The sequence below is a fragment of the Pagrus pagrus genome, assembly GCF_965226575.1.
Source record: "Pagrus pagrus genome assembly, chromosome: 9".
Lineage (NCBI taxonomy): Eukaryota > Metazoa > Chordata > Actinopteri > Spariformes > Sparidae > Pagrus > Pagrus pagrus.
In genome coordinates, this window is record NC_140193.1 from 25,252,026 (window position 1) to 25,274,312 (window position 22,287).

The 22,287-nt window shown below is 40.5% G+C and overlaps 2 protein-coding genes across 6 annotated transcripts in view; one reads left to right on the forward strand and one right to left on the reverse strand.

The window, feature by feature from the left end:
* On the forward strand, positions 1–20,757 carry slc15a2 (solute carrier family 15 member 2). Its single transcript, XM_084361487.1, has 22 exons — positions 1–120; positions 1,832–1,919; positions 4,157–4,298; positions 4,669–4,761; positions 5,654–5,753; positions 6,248–6,338; positions 6,420–6,497; positions 8,091–8,173; positions 8,344–8,427; positions 8,547–8,636; positions 10,185–10,229; positions 10,510–10,545; positions 11,804–11,892; positions 12,415–12,496; positions 13,014–13,139; positions 14,093–14,257; positions 15,873–15,919; positions 16,023–16,127; positions 17,174–17,273; positions 17,363–17,506; positions 19,162–19,266; positions 19,387–20,757. The coding sequence occupies exons 1-22, from the start codon at positions 112–114 to the stop codon at positions 19,597–19,599; spliced, it is 2,115 nt and encodes a 704-aa protein (XP_084217613.1). The 5' UTR covers positions 1–111; the 3' UTR covers positions 19,600–20,757.
* Positions 20,756–22,287, reverse strand: part of hspbap1 (hspb associated protein 1) — a 20,055-nt gene continuing 18,523 nt past the window's right edge. For 4 of the 5 annotated variants that reach the window (XM_084361491.1, XM_084361490.1, XM_084361488.1 and 1 more), the window contains one exon: positions 20,756–21,986. In XM_084361491.1, the coding sequence (XP_084217617.1) occupies positions 21,438–21,986 (549 nt within the window). In that variant the 3' untranslated portion in view covers positions 20,756–21,437. The remainder of the gene's footprint in view (positions 21,987–22,287) is intronic. The other variant, XR_014623223.1, reaches the window with a different exon arrangement.

The following is a 22,287-nucleotide window of genomic DNA, read 5'->3' on the forward strand; positions in this document are numbered from 1 at the left end:
ATGCTCGAGGTCTCACCGCCTGCCTCCAGAGCACAGTGGGACGGACTTGGATGCGAGTCAGGAGCTCCGATGCGACAGTGAAGATCTATAAGCCACCACCAACACAGCAACATGAGTAAGGTAAGTCTGTGCCCGTGTCGTTCAATTCAGGCCGATCACTGTGACTTTTTAAAATCTTCTTTGAATCACTTTTAACGCACCGTGAAAAAGTTGGAGCGAGTGTGTGCGGGGCAGACGCGTGGACAGTGACGCGGAGCAAGGCTGTAAAGCGTGTGAAGTGCGGGGCTGAGATGTGTTTTCGTGTTGTTTAGTCACACTGCAGATGTGTGGTACAGTGTCTGCAGCCTGTATCTGCTCTGATGACCAGGTGTCAGTGCGCCGCTGCCATCACTCACTACAGAGATGATGCAACAGACGCATCCTGGACACAAGTCGAGCCTCAAACACTGAGAGAAACATGACACTAACTGTCTGCAGTCACATGCGATAGTAAGGAGTTTAAAGGATCATGCCACCAAATAAAATACGCGCAAAGGACAACACCATCAATGAGATGTACATGATGGTTTATTGAGCTGGAATATGACTGAGATGTTGAGGAATTGGGAAAGGCTCCTTTAGTCAGCTTTAGGCAGAAAGCTGTGAGACATCTGTGCTGCAATAGTCCCCGAGACAGCTGCTGACACAGCTGGGTTATCCACAGTGACCAGTAGGGATGTTGATGATGATACATGATGATTCTTTAACCCCTGACTACATGTTCCTGTACACTGACAGGATCAACAGGACATTTACAGTCAGTCATACTTTTGTTATCTGTTATTTCACTCAACAATGAAATGCTTTCTAGACCATTTACTTAGCATTTGTAAAAGTTTTTATCCGTCAGTTGCAACTGCACAATAAATGCTTTGTTATTACTTTTTAACAGTGAAAACGATATTAAAGGGGCACTACCTAGTTTTAGAGAAGGAATTCAAATGCTATATATTTACAAGATAAATGAGGTAATAATACAAACTTTTTTCCATCAGTGAATAAACAAGCTGTGCTCAGAGGAAAATATGGTCCTAGAACACTGTTTGAAGCTAGAAAGGTGGCAGGGACCGCCACATATAAACAAACAGTAGGTATAGTATAACAACAGCATGAAACTGTGTTGAACTTTTTTTTTTTAATTCTTTTTTAAAAAAAATACTCTTTATTTACCATTTTTAGAATGGTAAATAAAGAGTATTAAACTGTGTTTTCCTTTAAGGTCAGTTTGTGGGATAATGTAGCAGAAAAGTTCCCAGGGTTCATCATCATGTTGTCACATGTAAAAAGAAATGAAAGCAGCAAACCGTACAAAATGTTTGCTGGAGAAATGTTTTGAATGATTAATTGATTATCACAAAATGATTTTTTAAATCAAACAGTCCATGTTTAATGTGTGAAGTATGTTACAATGGGTAAATTAATGATTAATAAACGGTATTTTAAAGGATTCTTGTTTCCTAGTCACAAATGACAGCTGCTTCATTAAAATAACCTGCTGTATATTACCTACAACTTCCCTGTGACTTCTGGTTCTTCAAAATGATTTCCTTGAGTGATTCACAGTATGAGTGGTAAACTAAGAAGAAGTGTGGTGTAAGGCACAAGCTCCTACTCCACAACGAATTATCAATCAAGTCTGTGTTAGAGCAGGTGAAAATATTGACTGAATGAACAGGTTGGTGTTAATATTTGACTCAGAGAAAAGAGATAATACAATGGATTCACAGTCAGCAGGTTTGTATGATTATGTCTCATATCATATCTTCAGTTAACAACGTTTTTCCTCTTGTAGAAACTATGTGGGACCAACTACCCGCTCAGCATCTGCTTCATCGTGGTGAATGAGTTCTGTGAACGCTTCTCCTACTATGGCATGAAAGGTATGCACACCGTCTGTGTGGACAACATGTGGTAGATCAATGCTACACAACAGGAGAGGCTTCAGGGTCTTTGAAGAGTCCTTGCCACATATTGAATATTCAGCTTGTTAAACCAACAGAGGCACATACAGCTGCAGTGTTTGTCTTCTCCACACACAGATGAAAACACGTCATACATCCAGCTTCACGCTGTTTAAATTAACACATGTGAATATTTTCAGCTGATGGACTTTCTCTTTATGTTTTCCATGTATCCATTTAATAGGTCAGCAACAAATCATTCTTATTATCAATTTATGATTTTTTATCATCTTTTAATCTAAGTGAGACTGACGTTAAAGACACCACTTAGCACTGGACCTCTTTTTAAAATGCACAGTATAATGGCACTCAGTAGAGTGCATACCTACGCCTCTTATAGTTCAGTCAAGCCTAATCCAAATCAAATAAAACTTAAAGGAGCACTCTGTAGTTTTGTTAAAGAAATGTTAATGAGAAGAGAAAGATCTTCATTGGCTGATTTTTTTTCTGCCTAAAACTAAATAAACAAACTCTCTCTGTTTTCATGACTGAACAAACTGAATAAACAAACTGACCTTAAAGGACAACACAGTTTCATACTGTTTCACTTTGTGTATATGTGGCGGACCCTGCCACCTTTCTAGCTTCAAACACTGTTCTGGGACCTTATTTTCCTCTGAGAACAGCTTGTTTATTCAATAATTGAAAAAGTTTGTATTATTACCTCATTAATATTGTAAATATTAAAATTCTCAGTTTGAATTTCTTCTACAAAACTACATAGTGCCCCTTTAAATCAGCCAGATCTGGATTTTTATTTCAATCCACATCAAATTGTAGTCACTGAAATAGATACAAGCCATTTAAATACGCCTGATAAAGAAATTCAAGTTGCTTTAAGTATTATATTTGTATTAGAATAAGTGTATAACTGCTCTATATTCCAACAGTAATCACTGTTAAAGTGTGTTTGGTCAGTAACTCATGTCTCTCCTCCTCCTGCTCATGCAGTAAAACAGAAAACACATTTTGTGGTATCCCTGCCCACTTTATCCAATCTCTACAGAGAACTCCATAAAGAGGTGGTCGTGTCTGCTCATGAATATGTTGCTGGATCTGTCCCTTTTTCTGGATCCACACCAAAAGTTAATGGGGTCCATTCTGGGTTGAAACCCATACTCCGTCCAAGTTTGGTGGAGACCCTTTCAGTAGCTTTTGTGTAATCCTGCTGACAAACCAACAAATGGACATGGACGAAAACACAACCTCCTTGGCAGAGGTCAAAATACTTGTCGATGTGAGTGAACAGTGTTGATGAAAACTGTTCATCCTTAACATAGTTTACAAAAAACTCAGTGTCTTCTTACTAGCTTTTTAAAAAAAAGTTTTTAACAACATCTCACAGTTAACAACTGAGCAAACTCTAAAACGGAGGAGGAAGAAGCTAGTAAATGGACCTTGAATAAAAAAATGTAGGTTCAGTAATTTCAGTGTTTACTACCAGAAAACTGCCCTCAAACAGCAGGAGAAGTGTTGGACAGTGTACAGAGTTAATGTTGAACACGGTCATGTGACTTCTGTTTGGCCTTCACTGTAACAGTGTTGCAAACAACCAAGCTCGGGACACAGATAGGTAGATAGATAGATAACTTCATTAATCCCAGAGGGGAAATTAGGTTATCATAGCAGGGGGTACATTCAAGTACAAATACAATCAAAATACAAGGGCAAATATAGAAACAATACAAGTACTATATACAATATACAAAAAACAATAATGTGAAATAAAATACGGAGGTAGATAAAATAAAATGCTGAGGTATTGAGGAGTAAAGGTAAGTGGAACTTAAGGTGCAAGAGGATAACGTTTAATAATAAGTTTTATTGACAGTAATAATAATTTAAAGCGCAAAAATGATTTGTGTGTTGTGGAGTGAGCATTATAAAGTCTGATGGCACCAGGCAGGAATGATTTCCTGTGCCGTTCCTTGAGGCACAGGAAATTAAAAGATTATGAACTGAGGTTTAAGGAGGTTATTGATAAAGACGGCTGTGAAACACAAGAGAGACACTGGGTCGCGGTGGTGAAGCGTTAGTCCAACAGTTTATGTGTTGTAGTGATGAACAATGCAGCCAGGCTGCTAACAAGGGCGTTATAAGTGGCAGTATCTGTCCTCTGAACTGCTCACAGCTCATGGTGGTGTGTGTGTTCACAGCGTTGCTGACTCTTTACTTCCTCACCTACCTGCACTGGGACAAGGACCTGTCCACCGCTGTCTACCATGCCTTCAGCAGCCTGTGCTACTTCACGCCCATACTGGGAGCTATCATCGCCGACTCCTGGCTCGGAAAATACAAGTGAGTCCGCAGGTGTTTCATTCATATGTGCATTAAAGGAATAGTTCAATGCAGTTGTAGTTTCATGTGCCTCATCAACAGTCTAGAAACAACGTCTCAGACAATCCACAGAACTAACTTTAAACTGTTTATATTGGATCCACTCACTCCTGAAGAAACAGTCACTGGGGGATGGTAGGTGTCGTAGTGGGGTGGGAACCACAATCATTGCAGTTAATTGACGGGTCTCTCTATGTATCTATAGTTGTATCATCATCTGCAGCATGCAAGCTGGCAGCTTGGTGCATGTGTAACACCACCTGTTAGTGAACATGACTCACTCTGGCCTCACAGATCTTGTATGTCCATAATGACAGTGTGCTCTCCACAGGACCATCATCTACCTGTCAATCGTCTACGTGATCGGCCATGTGGTCAAGTCGGTCGGAGCCATTCCCACTGTGGGGAACACCGATGTGCACATGTAAGTTATCAGGAGCTGACTCACTCACTCTGAGGATCACAGCTCAGTGCTGATACTCATTCATTTATTCTTTCACTGTGAATCCGTCAACATATCACAGATGTGAGCAGTGACACAGAGTTAGATTGTTTAAACTTGGGCTGCCCCCAACCAAAGGAAAAAAGAAAAACGTTCATGATATTTCTTCATGATAATTATTTAAATAGAGATTTAGAATATAATATAGACATGAGATATTTAAAACCATAATGCCTTTAAAATATACATTTTAGTGCCCACATGAAGCGAGACAGCAGTTAATGCCAACGCTACGTCAAAAGTAGTAATGATGAATGTGTCAGAATAACTACTTATCATCGCCCCGTCTCTGTCACCTTTACTCTGGCTTGGTGAGTAGTCTTGGTCTCAAGACCCGTCTCGAGCCCACTTCTGGAAGGTCTGGTTTCGTCTCAGACTCGACACATTTTTACTTTGTCTTCTCAGAAAAAGAGAACCTGCACATAAAATTCACCTATGAAATGCCTTTTGATTATTTTATCAAGAAATGTACTCTTATATTGGTCTGTCATTAGTCCTGACTCTGACTTTCTTGGTCATGACTTGGTTTCGGTTTACGTGGTCTCGACTACAACACTGCCCTGGCTAGCTTTTCCCTGCCCCAATGGCAAGGCGCAACTCCTGTATGGAGTTTGAGGGGTTTCAATATGTGACTAACAAACCAATGAAACTTTGGTTCATTGAGACTCTTCTCATCAAGTAATGATTCATGTTGATTTTTACCTGATAAGACAGACTCTTAGATCATTTTCTGTTGGTGGACTAATCAAGTCATAGACTAATACTGTAGTTTCAATACAAAAGTAAACACTTACTGTGTATCTGTGTGTTGCAGTGCTCTGTCCATGGTTGGTCTGATACTCATCGCCTTCGGGACCGGAGGAATCAAACCCTGTGTGGCAGCGTTTGGAGGAGATCAGTTTGACGAGGAGCATGTAAGACACCACAATTCCTCTTTAGGTTTAAAGATATGAAAGCACTGTAACTTGTAGTTTTTGTCTGAAAAACAATGTGTGACATGAGTCCATAAAAGACAGTCAGCTCAATAGAAATCAGTGTAATCGCCTTTCGAAGTGCCAACTTTTGGTAACGGAAAATTTTGATTGGATCAAAATCTAGTAAAGAGTGGTGAAGTTAGACCCAATTATAACCAACGCAGCAGTTATATGCAATTTTGGTATTAGGGCACATTTTAGCCTATTTTGGCTCATTGTTTTGGTATTATGGCACTTTTACTGTTTGGTTCAGTCTCATTCGAGACATCAGTTTCATTTCCAGCAGCAGTACACCAAACAGCAGATAAACAAAGTTACAGTGCTTAGAAAGCTAATCTGAAACCTTAATGGGGACTTACCACAAAAAAAACTTTTCCAAAAAGTCAGACAAAACATTTAAAGTGTCTCCTGATTCTTCATTTGATCCCCTCCAGACCAGCGAGAGGCAGAAATTCTTCTCCATTTTCTACATGTCGATCAACGCTGGCAGCCTCCTGTCCACTGTGATCACGCCCATACTGAGAAGTGAGCATTGAACACATGTACCCAGGGAGGTCCACTGTGTGACTAACATCAGTGTGTTAAAATGCTGCTTTGCTCCTGCAGGTGATGTGCAGTGTTTCGGTGGTGACTGCTACGCTCTGGCCTTTGGAGTTCCTGCAGCTCTGATGATCGTGGCTTTAGGTGAGTGTCCATCCACCTGTAACTCCACTCACATGTACTACCCATAGCGGTGAAGACAATATCCAACAGTGTGCAGTTTCCAACTGAAAAAAATCCCACCTCCGCCCTTCAAAGCACATGAACGCACACTGCCTGACTGCTGACTGCCCCGTAGCGTAGTGTATTAGTGGTTAGTTTGCTACATACAAGACACTTTCTTTACTTTTTTGACGAAGCTCTGTTCAGCTCAGGGGCTGTTTGCTTTGTGCTACTGAGTTAGCGAGATGCTGAAGGGTACACAGTGGCTGTATACTGTGTGTGCAGCTACCCCATGTCTCAAAAACATGTAATAAAACACACAATCCAACTTGTTGGCTGACACTTCAGAGATAAGGAGGCTACAAGGGTCTGATAAACCCCTGCATTGTTTTCATGTTCAAGCCGAACCACAGAACTCCTCTGCTAACTTGTAATTCAGTTGGAAGCTCTGAGTAAAGCCTGTAAGAGGACCTTGAGTCGGCATTGTGTGGTCAAACTATTTTGAACATGAATTTAGTCATATGAGGGTCAACATACAATGCATTTAAGACATTTTCTTCCAAAGCATACTGTATATTTATGATATTGATCAGCTAAAATTGTTGGCCTGGATCAGAGCAGTTAGGAGCTGCTCGCTGGTCAACATACAAGCAAGCTGTATGGACGTGACAAACAAATCTGCTGCTAAAGAACATTTGCTTAAAAAAAAAAAAAATAAAATAAAACATAAATGCACTTAATTTGCATGCCTCCAGGAAATAAAAACACCAGGCTGCGATGTGATACTCCAATTTTAAAGTAGACCTGTTACGATTTGTGGTTGTTTTCCTTTCCTTCAGTGTGTTTTATAGGTTCATGTGCATGTAAAAGGTCTTGGAAGTTAAAAGAGACAGGAGCTAAAACAGAGCGTTTCAGACAGAGCTGCTGTCTGAGAAAACTCATGTGTTTTTGGAGCATTAAAGCATGTAAACCTTTTCTAGTAATGACCCGGAATGAAATGGTGAACCTGAAAATGAGCAGCTTATGTCTCCTTTAATGTTGTTGGTATCAGTGACTGTCACATTTGAGAACATTAGCTTAGTTCAGGCTGTGATCTGCATGCTGAGAGCACGTTTGTGTGAAGTGCAGCCTCTGACAGGCTGGGCTTCCTGCTGATCAAGGCCCCTCTGCATACGTCCTGACAGCCCGTTGTCTCTGCCTCTGAATCCCCGTCCCCTCTGAACCTTATGGGACTCATGCTCGGCTGAGCGCTCACTGTGAAAACAAGCCGTGATTTTATTACTGAGGGGCCACGGACAGATTACAGTGAGCGTGAGACAGAGTACAGGCCTCAGTGTCTGAACGGTCAGGCCCAAGCTTGACGTGTTTACAGCATTTTTGACTTTATTACTATTTCATAAGCCACTGTAAGAGGACAAAACATTCTTCAATGGCAAACCACTGTGTCAGATTCTGGTTGGGGAGTACATATAGCTTATCCGAGTATGTTGGTACCAGGCAAGTGGAGCAATTGTTTGCACAACGGCCGAGCTGTTTCCAAAATAAACTGTCTGACTCTTCATCCATCTTGTGCAGTTGTGTTCATCGCTGGCAGCAGCCTGTACAAGAAGGGTCCTCCCCAGGGAAACATCCTGTTGGAAGTCTGCAGTTGCATCGGCGTGAGTCATCTCCCAGTCCCTCTGAACCGTATCAGATGATTTACTAAAGTGCAAACAGATTTATTCACTTCTATTTACTGTACTGTAATAAAGGTCTGATTTTTACACTTTGCTTCTGCTTCTGTTGTGTTGGAGCTCTTCAGTTTGTCATTCCTATTCTTTACTTACAGTTTGCCATCAGGAACCGCTGGATGAGGGCGAGGTATGACCCCCCGAGGAAGCACTGGCTGGACTGGGCTGAGGAGAAGTACTCGGTAACAAAAGGACTTCTTCTACTACCTTTTCTGAGGATGAAACATGAAAAAGTCAAAAGGCTGATGGTGGTTTCAGTGCATCACCAATCCTCCCTGTGTGTGTGTCTGTGTGTAAACAGAAGCGTCTGATCCAGGAGATCAAGATGGTGCTGCGGGTCCTGGTGCTCTACATCCCGCTGCCAATGTTCTGGGCTCTGTTCGATCAGCAGGTGCGTTTTGAACAACAACAACTTCTCTCCGTAATGTCTTCCAGCTCCATAATTCACACACTGCACTAAAGTTGCATCCGGACTGAAACATCTAAACAGCTGCTAGATTGTTTGTCATGAAATTAGTTTGAGACATTTGTGTCCTCCTCAGGATGAATTGCATCACTTTGATCCTTTGTCATGTCATGTAGCACCAACATCAAGTTCTTTATTCCTATTTCTTTAGTTTATGAGCAAACAGGCCGAACTCTTGACATTCCCATTAACCTCTTGAGCAGTTGCCAAGCCACCAGTGAAGTCCCTGGTCCCAGCCAAAAACAACATCTAACACTTCTTGTACTGTACATATTCAACAGATCCCACTGTTATCAAAAACAAAAACAAAAAACAAACACACAGGGGCTTTGAGTTGACTTTAGTTTGTTATGATGCCTCTGCACCAGCAACAGCTGTGGCTGGATGGTCCGTCGGCCCTGTTCACGTGGACGCAGCATCTCAGGAATGCTTTGTGGGAATTTCTTCAAGTTTGACACAAACATCCAGCGGGACTCCGTGATGGACTCATTAGACTTTAGTGGTCAAAAGTAGCTAGTAAGTTATAGTTAACTAAGGTTTTTATAGTTAAATAATTAGTATGAGTAAAGTTAACTCAGGTTATTATAGTTAAGTACAACTAAATGAAAAACATAAAACGAGGTGTGAAAAATAATTTTAGTTAATTGAAATAGAAATAAATACCAGGCCTTAGGGGGAAACAGAACTAACTACAACCAAATAAAATATACAGGTGATGTTTTTATTGTTGTCAATACAACAGCATGAGAAGTCATTGGTGCATATGTTTACCTAGACTGTGAGATGATTGCCTTCACAAAATGGTGTGTTGAGGATTGTCACACATTAAAAGAGACTAAAAGTAACACAAAAAACAAACAAATGCACTCTGGGTATTAAATAAAATGACACTGAATTGAAAACAATGATGAAAAACAAATACAAATGAAATCTGAAGAAAAATATATAACAAGATAACGCTGGTCAAAGATCACTGGGACCTCTCAAAACAAATTTTTTGGCCATAACTCAAGAATCCATACTCTTATTACTTTTTAGTGTCTAGTGTGTGTAGCTGAGACAGAGCACTACATACTAGTAGTCTGAAATCTGGATTAATACAAATTAGTTTTTAGTGTTTAAACCAAGTGTCATATTGAATTCTGGTTGATTGTACATACAAGACAACTCTCCTCAGTCAGCAGAGGTCAAGGTCTTGTGTCATAGCTCTCTTATAAAAATCCCATAACTATCTGTTATCTTCACCACCGACCAAGTGCATTCGTCCTTAACTCGCTCTTCATTTAAATCGACTTTAGAGCGACAGTCAGAAAACTGTCAGACGGAACAAACAAACCCACATCTTCCCTGGAGCGCAGCGTTTCATTGTTGTCCTGTGCAGGAATACACACACAACACATTCTGTGGTTAAAGACTATTTTCACTGAACCAACTGTCCAGCTGCTGTCAAACTAGTGTCTGTCTTTGTTGCAGGGTTCCCGCTGGACAATTCAAGCTGCCAGGATGAACATGGCTTTTGTAAGAGTTTCCTTATGATGAATAACTTTTTTATAATTTTTCAAAAAAGCTGATAAGATCTTTATTGCACTCTGTTATCAGTGGGTGGGTGTCGATATTTATCGGATGTACAAACTGTCCTGTAAAACAGACATTCCCTTTGTTCGGGTGTTGTTGCAATTTGTCATTTTATTCCAGTGGCTTGCATCGTTTATGGCCTAAAATAACTTTTATTACACAATGCCCTGCACATACCTTTAGCTTTATGAAGTTAAAGTTTAAGTTTCTTGTTTCATTACAGGGGAACGCCTTCAGCATCAAGCCTGACCAGATGCAGGTACGTGCAAGTAAAATGTGAAGTAATGCACAACAAGGACAGCATATACACTCATATATCTGTGATTAAAATGTCTGACTGATATGTTGGCCAGGCTCTAGTTCTGATATTAAAAAGTGAAAGAACAGGTGACAAAAGAAACAGTTGTGACATCATAGCATCAGCACCACTGTCCTGCTTTTTATTGGATTTGGGATAGTTTACACTCCAGCAGACAATAATATGAATTATATTAGCTTCACTACGCAGCTCAGATTTAAGAATAACGTGGCCCAGTCTGTAAATAGTCTTCCTGACATATTTAATTACAAAAACAGAACAGATCTATGTGACGGTGGGCCCAAATTAATACTCCATCCACAGACACGTAGCAATTTGTTAACTCAACACATGCAGATGCAATTTCCTGACGATGACAATGTGACATGATACAACAAAGTATAACACAAAAAAGTTGCATGCCGGCAATAAAATGCCACTCAGGTGAGTTTAGAAGACATAAATCAAACAAATAAGATAGCCCAGTGTTCATGGGAGAGTGTAAGGAGAGACTGCTTTGAATTATAGTAGAGACGTAATGGTTAAACTGAATAAATAAGTAACTGTATTTCCAAAACAGCGGTAGTTTCAGTAGATGGGCAAAGTACATGAAAATGGTACAGGAGGAACTGGATCACTGTGCAAATATGAACGCATATTTCTCAATATGTTACACAGTTTGATTGATCTGAGGGAGTTTACACTCACGTCTGTAAAAACCAGAGGCAATCCAGAAAACATTAAAAAAACTTCAATACAGAGGCTAAATCATTAAAAGGCCAGTCAGGAAAAACATCAGCCCATCATACTGCAGGGCTCTGATGATGGGTCTTCATCAGAGCCCTGCAGTGTTAATACGGACACTCTCAAACATACTTAAAGTTGAATGTCAACACTCTAACAATCATTGTTTCATGGTAATGTCATTGTGCTGGAGTATGAAGCCAACAGACACAGAAGCTGTGTCACTGATCACCTGCAGACTGCTGCCGTCCGAAACTTTTCCACTAATGTGTCACCTGGAAAGTGATGCTGTTGTTCTCACGAAAACACCTTTACAGCTCTTAATCACTGCCAAATGACCTTCTATTTACTGGTGATATTAAATCAGAATCGGTCTCTTTCTTCACGTGTAACTCTGACCTTTATGATTTTATGGGTGTAAGTGATCTTTTATAGAGTCATTTAACGGTAAGTTTCTCCCCTCCCTGTCATCTAGATGCTGAATGCTCTGCTGATTCTTGTCTTTGTGCCCATCTTTGACCTCATCATATATCCGCTTGTTGGCTTTTGCAGGATCAACATCACGTGAGTAGAGCCTGTTGTCATGGATACTCCCGTCTTTACTGCAGACAGAAGCATTTAGTAAACCTGTAAAACTGAAAATGAGCAGTGTGACCTCAACACCCCGTCATCACAACATATTGTATATTTACAACTGTAAATGTGATGAGTGGGTTAATGTATGTAGAGCTCTCAGCAGGGGTTATAACACAAGGTTTAATAGAATAAATGATGATGTTTCTATTCTTATCTCTGAGAAATGGGACAGAAAAAACTTCCAGAAGTGTAAATATGGAATCAAGTGGTTTCAAAATAGCACAGAGCTCTTTTTAGAGCACAGCCCAGGTTGTAAAGGACACATTTGCAGCAGATGGCGCCACGTCAAAGTCAGTGATGAGGCAGTCTGTTATCAGGCAGGAGATCAGTGAGGACACTGATCACCTCTCTGATCTATAAAGTGATAAAGCTCGACCCTCACAGCAGTAAACACACGCTGTGATGACAGGTGTGTAAAATTGTGTGTTTGTGTGTGTGTGTGCGCTTCAGGCCTCTCAGGAAAATGGCAGCAGGGATGATTTTTGCAGCGCTGGCCTTCGGAGCCGCCACGCTGGTGGAGGTGAACGTGGTGGTACGTATGAGCAGCGATCATGAATCCGACCTCCTGTTAGAGAAACAAAGAGACAACTCTTACTCACCTACACACACAGGATTACATGTACATACAGTGTACACACCCAGCAGGAACACAAGTTCACAGTCCTCCTGGAAAACAAAGTGGAACTCTTTAATGATGCGTTCCAGTCCTGAGAGACAACAACACTGACCAAAACACTTTCTGTTTTTTGTGAGTCTTTATTTGTGTTAAAAGGCAACTTGCAGTAATGTCTGTGTAACAGAGTGGGATCTTTTGTCTTCATATTCAATATTAATTTGTCAAGAAATATACACAGTATATACTTTTAAGCAGTTTTGTCCATTCTTTTTATTTGCTAACGTTGTTTGCTGTCTTTTGTTGTATATTCATCCTGTCGTAACGCTCTGAGCATATCAGAGAGTGAGACGCACACAGTTCTTTATGGTGTGATAAGTAATTCTTGAAAAGACTATTCTCTGATTGCACTCTAATTTCTGTCTCTGTCTGCTAGAAAACAGTGGTGGATCCTGCACCTGAGGGGAACTGTCTCCTGCAGGTCTTTAACCTGGCTGGAGGTAACGTCAGTGTGAATATACCCGGCAGCAACGTGTTTCCGGAGCAGATCCCACACCTTCAGGTAAACACACTTTCATGTTCTCCAGCGTGGATGCAATGCAGCACAGAGCTCTCAGTGAGAGTCGGGATTATAGACTGGAAATGTGCCAGAGGAGACTGTGAGGGTGTGTGTGCTCTGTGAGAAAGTCTTGACCCGGGCAGAGTTTATCAGCCCCTTCACTCAATAATATTAACTTAATTTAACCAGGAAATGCCTAACTGAGAAGATAAAATTTTTTTTGGCAGGAATGTGTCCTCACTGAGACAGCAGCAGTGAATATAACAGAGAAACTACAAAACATACTGTTGTGCTCACATCACACGAGGCACCATAATGTAGTGCTTCATGCAACATTAATAGGGAGTTTTGGGTTACATTTGGCTGTCAATAATAATTAATGATTATCAGGGATAATTATTAATTATGATTAATAATAAGATCCAATTTACATTAGATCACCTTGGGGCACCATCATTGAAGAAGGGAAATGATCGCCAATTCACCAAATCAGTCTCAGAAAAAGTACTAAACTGTTTGTAACTCTGATTAACAATTAACTTAATAACTACAACCAATATTACCATAATAGCTAGTAATGGTCGAAGGATTTTGGAGTTCTTGACAGAGTAGAGGTTGGCAACATTCACTCTTGTACAATATTAAATAGGCAGCTTAAAGGTTCAAAAGTCTTTTATTTACACAAAGATGAAAACACACTAACTAATGTGTACTATACAGGTGTGTGTATGTGTGTGTGTGTCTGGCAGAACAAAGAAACAGTGGTGGTCACTGATATCACATGTGGGTGGGAAAAGAAATACTCAAGTAAAGTACAGATACCTGAAACATCTACTGACCTCTGACTTGTCATACAGCCCTCCAGCTGCTCTACAGGAACATTTAAAATCCATGGTTAATTTTGTGACTTCATTCTAAGAAACGTGTTGTGTAACCTCCTGGTTTCTGTGTGTCAGGACCCTCCTGAATATGTGACTCTTCCAGTGGAGGGCTCCAGTTTCACACAGAGGTTTGAGGTCACCTTGAATGGAAAAACTTCAGAGTGTCATCACACAGTTCAGCAGCAGAAGGCCTACAGTCTCATCTTAAACTCCGACACTGCTGCAGTCCAATGCAAACTGGTGAGTGACCCACTGACTGAGCTCATTATGTTCAACAGCACATATTCACGTTTAGTTAAAGTTTTAAGAAGAACATCATCAGGTTTTTACAGATTAAGCATCTAAATCATCAGGACTGTGGAAGAGGGTCCAACAGGTCTGTGAGCCAATAGGAAGAGAGCAGGATCCCCAGACATGAGATGCACCACTTCCTCTTCTGCAGCAAAAATACACAAGCTCAAGATGGGCATCGGTCAGCCTGGACCTGTACTTGCATTTATTAAACTGGTTCACATGGTTTTATAGGGCTAACATAAATGTTAGCTTCACCTGCACTTTGTGCAGTGTAGTAAAAAGTACCCAACAGTTGAGTAAAAGTAAAGATATCATGTTAAAATATTAGTTTGTTAGAAGTGAAAGTGAATAGTGAATATGAATAGTCCTTGAGTGACAGTCTTAAAGTATCTGATATCAAATGTACTAAAGTATCAAAAATAATTTTCTGGCAGTAAATGTACTTATAAGTTGGTATTATAAGTACGAGTATGTGTATACTGTAAACTGTAGTTCGATTGATTATCAGCCTGGTCAATTATCACTTCTGAAATATTGGAATTAGTGTTTTTATCCAATGACGGATAAAATAAGAAAATGTGCTGCTTTGGCTCTGACTCAGCATGTGATCTGACTAAAGTTATCAAATAAATGTAGTGGAGTAAAAAGTACAATATTTTCCTCCAAATGTAGTGGAGTGGAAGTATCAAGTATGAGAAAATGGAAATACTCAAAGTAAAGTACAAGTATGTCAATGTTGTACTTAAGTACAGTACTGACTTTAAGTAATGTCATCCGGATTGTTTTTGTTTGAAGGTAGGAAAGGCCCTTTTACCTGACGTGAAACATGCCGTTAACGTTACTGAAAGTCTGGAGCAGAGAAACAGGACTGTTCTTAAATCCACCAATCAGAGGAGACTGGGTATTAAGGAGGGGGGGCCTTAAAGAGACAGGAGCTAAAACAGAGTGTTTTTTTGAGAATTAAAGCACATAAACCTATTCTAGTAGTAACCCAAAATAAAATTATGAACTTGAAAATAAGTAGAACATGTCTCCTTTAAAATGAAATAAATTAGTAAACAAACCAAAAAAAAAGACCACTCAGTGAAGTGATGCATCTCACATGTGGACACCCTACTGTCTTCCTATTGGCTTGCAGGTCTCTGGATGTGAAGTCCTCAGTTACAGGTGTGGTTCGCTCACACTTGATTGACAGTCTTGTTTGCAACATTAGCAAACAAACCCTCAACTGTCACATTGTTTGTTAAAAAATGCTAAATCGGGTTTGATGAACAAAACTATGTGACATCACCTTTTTCTAACTGATCGCACCCAGTTAAAGTGGTGAGACAAGCAAACACTAACACAGAAATCTGTTTCAGCTTCGTCGGATCATTTTGTGTTGCACATAGTCAGAGGCTGAATGAGCAAATAGCTTTTTATATTTTTCAGAATATATTATAGGAACTGAACTCTGTTCAAATTCAAAGAACAGCACAGATGCATTTAGCTAAGGACAGAACTGGCTGTTATTCACAGAAACCTTCCTGACGTGAACGTGTTTTTGATTTTAACTCTGCAGGTGGAAGACTTCATATTCAAAAATCAAACTGGAGATCCTTATCTGAGGTAAAACATGTTTAACCTCGTCCTGCTGGTGTAAAAATGTAGGTCAACTTAATTCACTCAAATAATCAGTTAGGAGTTAATCAGAGTTCTGCTGATTCAACAGGTTCTTCAACACACTGCCAGAGTCAATAAGCCTCACTGTTGGAGATGTGAGGTTCCTCGTGCCCTCTGGCCACATGTCTCCCAACCAAACTATGGATCGAGCAGTGTGAGTACGACTGGATCAGTTTAAATGGCTGAAATCCTGAGGCCACTTCCTGTTTCGCTGCTGCAGGGATGACATATATTTGTAACTAACTGAAGTTAGCATGGCTCTGGTTCCCTCTGTGGGATTTTTGAATTGTTCTTTAGATTATTGCAGAAAATAATCTCAGTGTCAAACACAAGTTTATGATATGGACACGTTTTGTTCATCAAGATAACCTGATGAACACCACTTTATGATTTTTGGAGTGTAAATTAATCTTTCTCTAGCAGTAAAAAGGTAATGTTAGGCTATAAACAGACAACATCACGGTCACATGACTAAAACGTTTACACATTTTCTATAAACTGATCAATGTACAAGTTGTAAAGTTAGAGTTAGAATAGTTTGTAACTAAAGTGGGCCTGTAAAGACGGACTAGTGAGTAGATGAGTCTCTGTGTTCACTGTGATGACGTTTAATGTCCCCAACAACCTCTGTAGTCTCATTTATACACTTGTTTCAATTTCAAACATGGAGTGTCCACTGATGTATTTTATGTTGTACAACAAAATGTGAACATCTCTTAATCTTTTCTTAAAGCAACATTATGTAGAAATAGTCATTATGTGTGGTTTGGTGCCCAAATCAACTTTTAACGTTATATCAACATTCCTGTTTTAATTTACTCTCTCTGCTCCCACTTGAATTATTACATACTGTATGTCATTGTGATTTTTCAAAGAGGTTTTTTTTAACTTCTAAAACAGAATGAGGATGCTCTGCGTTCACTTCGGCCCTCTGTAGAGTTCCTTATTTACTTCTTTAACATTTAACTATGGGGTCAGTGCTCCAGCTGTCATTACCCTGATGTTGTTCATGCACACTATGAGCAGGACTTTTGCTTCCAGAACAATGGACGTCCCCAAATATCTCCTCCCCCTGTACAACTCAGCAACTGACACCAATGTAGCCACAGTTAAATGATCAATAATTTGATTGTATATGTATGTTACGTATGATGTAACTTTTACCTTGTATTAAATACCATTTGTTCTTCTGTGTTGAAGATACCCAGAGGTCAGCTGCAGCTTACAGTCAAAGCAATGCCCTATTCTCGACCTGGGCCTGCTGGACTTTGGAGGCTCCTACACTGTCATACTGATGGAGGTCAGGATGCTTCCTATACAAGTTAACATGCAGATGTTACCAGTTACACAGCATGACAAAACCCTGAGCGTCTGTGTGTGTTTTGTCAGGAATCAGGTAACATTGTGCCGCACAAGATGGAGGATGTGAAAGCCAACAACGTGCACATTGGCTGGCAGATCCCCCAGTACGCCCTCATCACTATGGGAGAGGTCCTGTTCTCCATCACCGGTCTGGAGTTCTCCTACTCACAGGTTCGTCATCATACACACTCAGTGTAGAGCAGTGACTCTATCATCTCTACGCTCTTAAGAGGTGGCCACCTGTCAAAGTCATGCTTAAATAGGGGGGCAGCGTATCACCAAAGTAACCACTAACTGCTGCTAAATGGAGCTGCCCTTAGCTAGTTAGCTCAGTTAGCTCTGCAGCTAGCGGTTGGAACTGGGAGCTCAGGGACCACAGGAGCTTTGGACCGGGATAGCTAGTTAGCATGCTAACTTGAGTAGATATCTCTGGAACACAATACACAGACATCCTAATTTCGAAACTGCTATTTATTCACATTCTGTTGACAATTTTACGTCATTCTTAATGTTTTCAGAAATTCACATTTTGTTCAAAATATTACTTAATGCAATTTTCTTGTTGCTAGTAAGACCAATGTAAACAGCCACCAATATGAAGGACAAAAATAAGCTGTGTATTAAGAAATATTCTAGTGTATTTCAGTGTTATACAAATTGGCAGTGAACAGGAGTTTCTATCAGCATTTTAAACTTTTTCCTGCCCTGAAATTTGGTTGTCAATGGTATCCATGATAACTGTCACATAGCTGACTACAGGCGCACAGCTTTTGCACAGTCACGTTCTCCAATCCACCATTCAAGTGTACAAGGACTGAGTGTTGATAGTCTCAACATTTCTGAAAAGTGCCGCTGTGGAAAACAGTACATCTTCAGTAGTGACTGTAGGTTTCACTGAAGCCCAACAAAAAGTAATTAAAAAATGTTTCAGCAATCCTGCACTTTTGCCTTCGTTAGGATTAGGAAGTACTGATTCCATGTCATGGAACCTTTAAGGCGTACTCGGCCGGATTCATCGCTGCTGTTGGTAACAAGAACAAAGCAGTGAATCAGAAAAATAAAAAGTTATTTTCTAAATTGTTTCCCAGTGTTTACGTTCTAAATCACAAATACACACGTCCACACCTTCACACACACAAGCCATCCTTTCCTTTGAATGCTGCCAAAGTGCTGCTTCATCCTGTCTACTGTCTGCCTCTCTGCCCTGCTGTGTGTGCATGTGTGTGTGTGTGTGTGTGGCTCAGCCCGCCCTCGGTCAAACAGACACACAGACCTGCAGCTCTTACTACATCCAGAGGAGCAGAGGAGGGAGATGGAAACAGCAATGTAACCTGGTTAAAATGTTTCATGACCTCACGCTGTGATTGGCTGGGGGCTAAACACCACTGAACAAAGGTTGATGCCCAGAAACACTTAAAAATATGAGTCCACATAAGGAGCCGATTGTGGTTGAGCGTGGGACTTTTTTTGTTGACTCACTGTTTTTAGACTTGTTGACAAAATATTTTCTTTTTTTCTGTTCTCTGTCAGTTTGTTAGACAAGGCAACCGAGCCTTAGAAAGGGTAACTTCTCCCATGTGGAATTTTCCCATATTGCAAAGCTATGCGTTGCAAAAGGCGGAGTGGTCAGTTGTAATGATAGTCCTGAAGCAACATTATGATGTTGTAGGATCAGATAAAACGTACATACAGACACTTCAACACATGTCTAGTGGGTCATCAGTGATGAGATGCGCTGTATAGAATACTACAGAATATTTGTACAAGCTCCGGGCTGCTTGTTCTCTCCTCTCCTTATTGACTGTGGATTACTTTCATCCCTCCAGGCTCCAGCCAACATGAAGTCAGTCCTGCAGGGCGGCTGGCTGCTCACTGTTGCCGTTGGGAATGTGATAGTGCTGATTGTGGCAGAGGGAGCCGGACTGGAACAGGTATTACATCACTGGACATTAAAATCTCTCACAAGCTGTATATATACACATATTAAAATCAGCCACTTGATGTCCTTGAATGCTGTGAACACCAAACTAACCAGTATTTTGTTGTCGCAGTGGAAGGAGTTCCTGCTGTTTGCCTGCCTGCTGCTGGGCGTCTTCGTCATCTTCTCCATCATGGCTCACTTCTACACCTACGTCGACCCTGATCAGCTGGACAAAATCTACATGGTGGATTCAAGTAAGGAGGAAGACGATCACGATGACAAGAAGAAGAACAAATCTAACGACATACACCTGGTCAAAACAGGACAGGGCACCAGACTGTAACCGTGCCACAGTGCATACACCATCCTCATCGCTGTAGCTGATGTGATTTAACTACAACAGTTCAATCATTGGATGACTTATGAGAAGATACCACATTTTATTTCAGTCCCTGTTATAAGTTTTCATTTGAAGATACCTTTTTTTGTGATAATGAAGCGCTAAGATTGCAGATGAAGTTAGAAGTCCAGTATTTGTTTGTCACGTCATTGAATTTATTGTGTGAAACCTTTTGAACACTCCAGTCACAGTATTTTCTGAATGAGACATGAAACGGTGAATAATGTGATTTAACACACCATGCTCAATAGTGTTATTACAAATGAATGTCAAATATGATATGCTGTATATATTTGTTGTGTATTAACTCCATGTCAAAATTGCATATTTTCTATGAGAGTGAATAATAATAATCTTAGAGACTCTGCCTTTGATAGAACATGTTGGACAAATGGTTCAGTAAACATTGTGTGCCTCCAACGACGATATTAAAAGGACCAATACTATGAGTTATACCACCACCATTCATTTAAAATTCAGTGAACAGCCATGAAGGGAGCTGCACTTTACAGACCGGCAGTCAGTCTCTAAAATCATTTATATGTTTATGTTGCATGCATCACAATGAACCTTTGTGACTTTGATATTTTATCAGTGTTGATCAGTAGGGCATTTGCAACTCAATCTCAATCTTTTTGTGCAGGAAACAGCCAAATTAATATTATGAATTATTCTCCTCGGTCTGATTTCCCAAAGCTCGTCATTGCAAGAAGTCACGTATAACATTATTGTAGCTACTTTCACACCACAAACATAACATGTTTGATAAAAATAAAAGACAAGGTGCAGTTAACTGTGACGGATTGTCTCTTTACGGTTTCGGGTCTCTGGAAATGGACCCGAGTTACAGCTAGCAGGTGAAAAACAAATCTAAAAGCTTCAAGAAATAGTCGGCAGTATTGTATATGTGATCTGTTTTTATGTGTTAAAACATACAAAGTTAACAGTTTGGTCCTTTGAAGTCATAGAATAGTTGTTTTATTCAGAGAAAGTGTAAATGATGCTGCTCCCTATAAACTTCTGTAAATAGACATGTATGAAGCTGTAACTTGTTTTTTGTGCTGTTTGAAATCTTAAAATAAGATTAAAACATGGACTGTTGGCAGTTTTCTCCTTTTAATGACAAAACTAATTTTGTACCACAATACGCTCAATTTAGTGAAGACACTGTTAGCAGAAAGATCACAATTGTTATTCTTGTACGAGTGCGACCTTCCTTCCTCGTGACCCGTGGCTGTGACTCTGTACTCAAACATTTTATTCATTTCTCCTCATGAAGCTTCCATCAATCACCAAACCATTACGATCAGCCTTCAGTGTTCCTTCCTTAGTAAATGACAGGAAACATTATGAGAAAACAAATGTTCACATCTCAGGAATATTACCTTGAATTATGTGACACATAACCATACCAAATTGATTTAAGTGGTCATTTTTCTTCCTTCTGGAGGAACCAAACAGGATTAGTGTGTGCAGGACAACAAAACAAGGACATGGTGGAGCCACTTGATGGCGTCACTCATCACATTATGGTTAGTTTAGGTCGTGACTTCTCACATCCAGGAGGACCTTGACAGATGAGAGTAGAAAGCAAAGCAGGTGGAGACTCTTCCTCTTCCTCGCTCACTTCTTACTGATGGCATTACCCGCAGCCTGGAGGACGGATTTCCGCAGCCAAACATCATTTGTTTTTGTTCATAGCTCTCTATCACTGCAAACCCCAGTGAGACATCCGGAGTAGAAAGGTCAGAAAGGTTGTTTATAGCTGGTGAAAATGAAAGCTATGATGATGCGCTGGTCCTGTGATTTCCTGTGTGCCTTTCCAGTAAAAGCTTAGTGACACAGGCAATGACATCAGGATGCATCAGACAGTCTAACAGGTCATTAGTGGTTATTGTTGTGTGTGCTGGTTCCTCATAATCTTCTGAAGAGTTCCCCAACCTCTCATCAGCACAGTCACATGGTCTACATTGAGTTAAATCAGGGCTACACTCATATTCTCCCTGGTGGAGTCTGACAGCAGATGTAAGCGTGGTTCTCTGTGCTGTATCTGAGCTGAACTGCAGATCTTTAGTGCTCGTTTCCGGTGAGGACTCTTGCCGACAGAGTACAGGGGTGAGATGCGGTCCAAAGGGGACACTGAAGGGCACAGAATCCCTGACCGAATCACTGTTCTTCCTGATTTGGCCTCTGGAGTCCCGCTTGACTGGACGGGTGTCCCTCATGTCCTGGTTCAGTTCTCTGTGGCAGAGGCCCCTTTGTCCCTGGACACAAGCTCTCACAGCCAGGTTCACATACTGCATGTTCTCATCATGGGATGCTACTCCTTCCTGCAGAAACACAAAGAAAACAAACCATACAAGATCATTTGATCGGTGTCAGGGTGAATGTAAGCAGCAGCAACAAGATGGTGATGATAATGTGGTTGGTATCTATCAGAAGTTCAACACCTGGGTCCACCTCTCCTCATCCCGCTGAAGTTTAGCGCTCTGTCAGCTCAGAACATGGCCGGCCCAAAGAGTGCAACAGCTTGATCTGAGATGTTGTGTATGTGTGATAAATTATTTTTATATCCTAGTACAAGACATTCAATATATTTCCAGGTCGCACTTTATTTAAAAAGTGCACGAA

Bases quoted from the DNA above. Each gene is read 5' to 3' on its own strand.
- slc15a2 (XM_084361487.1), top strand. The intron at 6,339-6,419 runs GTGAGCATTGAA...TTGCTCCTGCAG, and splicing joins GATCACGCCCATACTGAGAA to GTGATGTGCAGTGTTTCGGT. The intron at 6,498-8,090 runs GTGAGTGTCCAT...CATCTTGTGCAG, and splicing joins TCTGATGATCGTGGCTTTAG to TTGTGTTCATCGCTGGCAGC.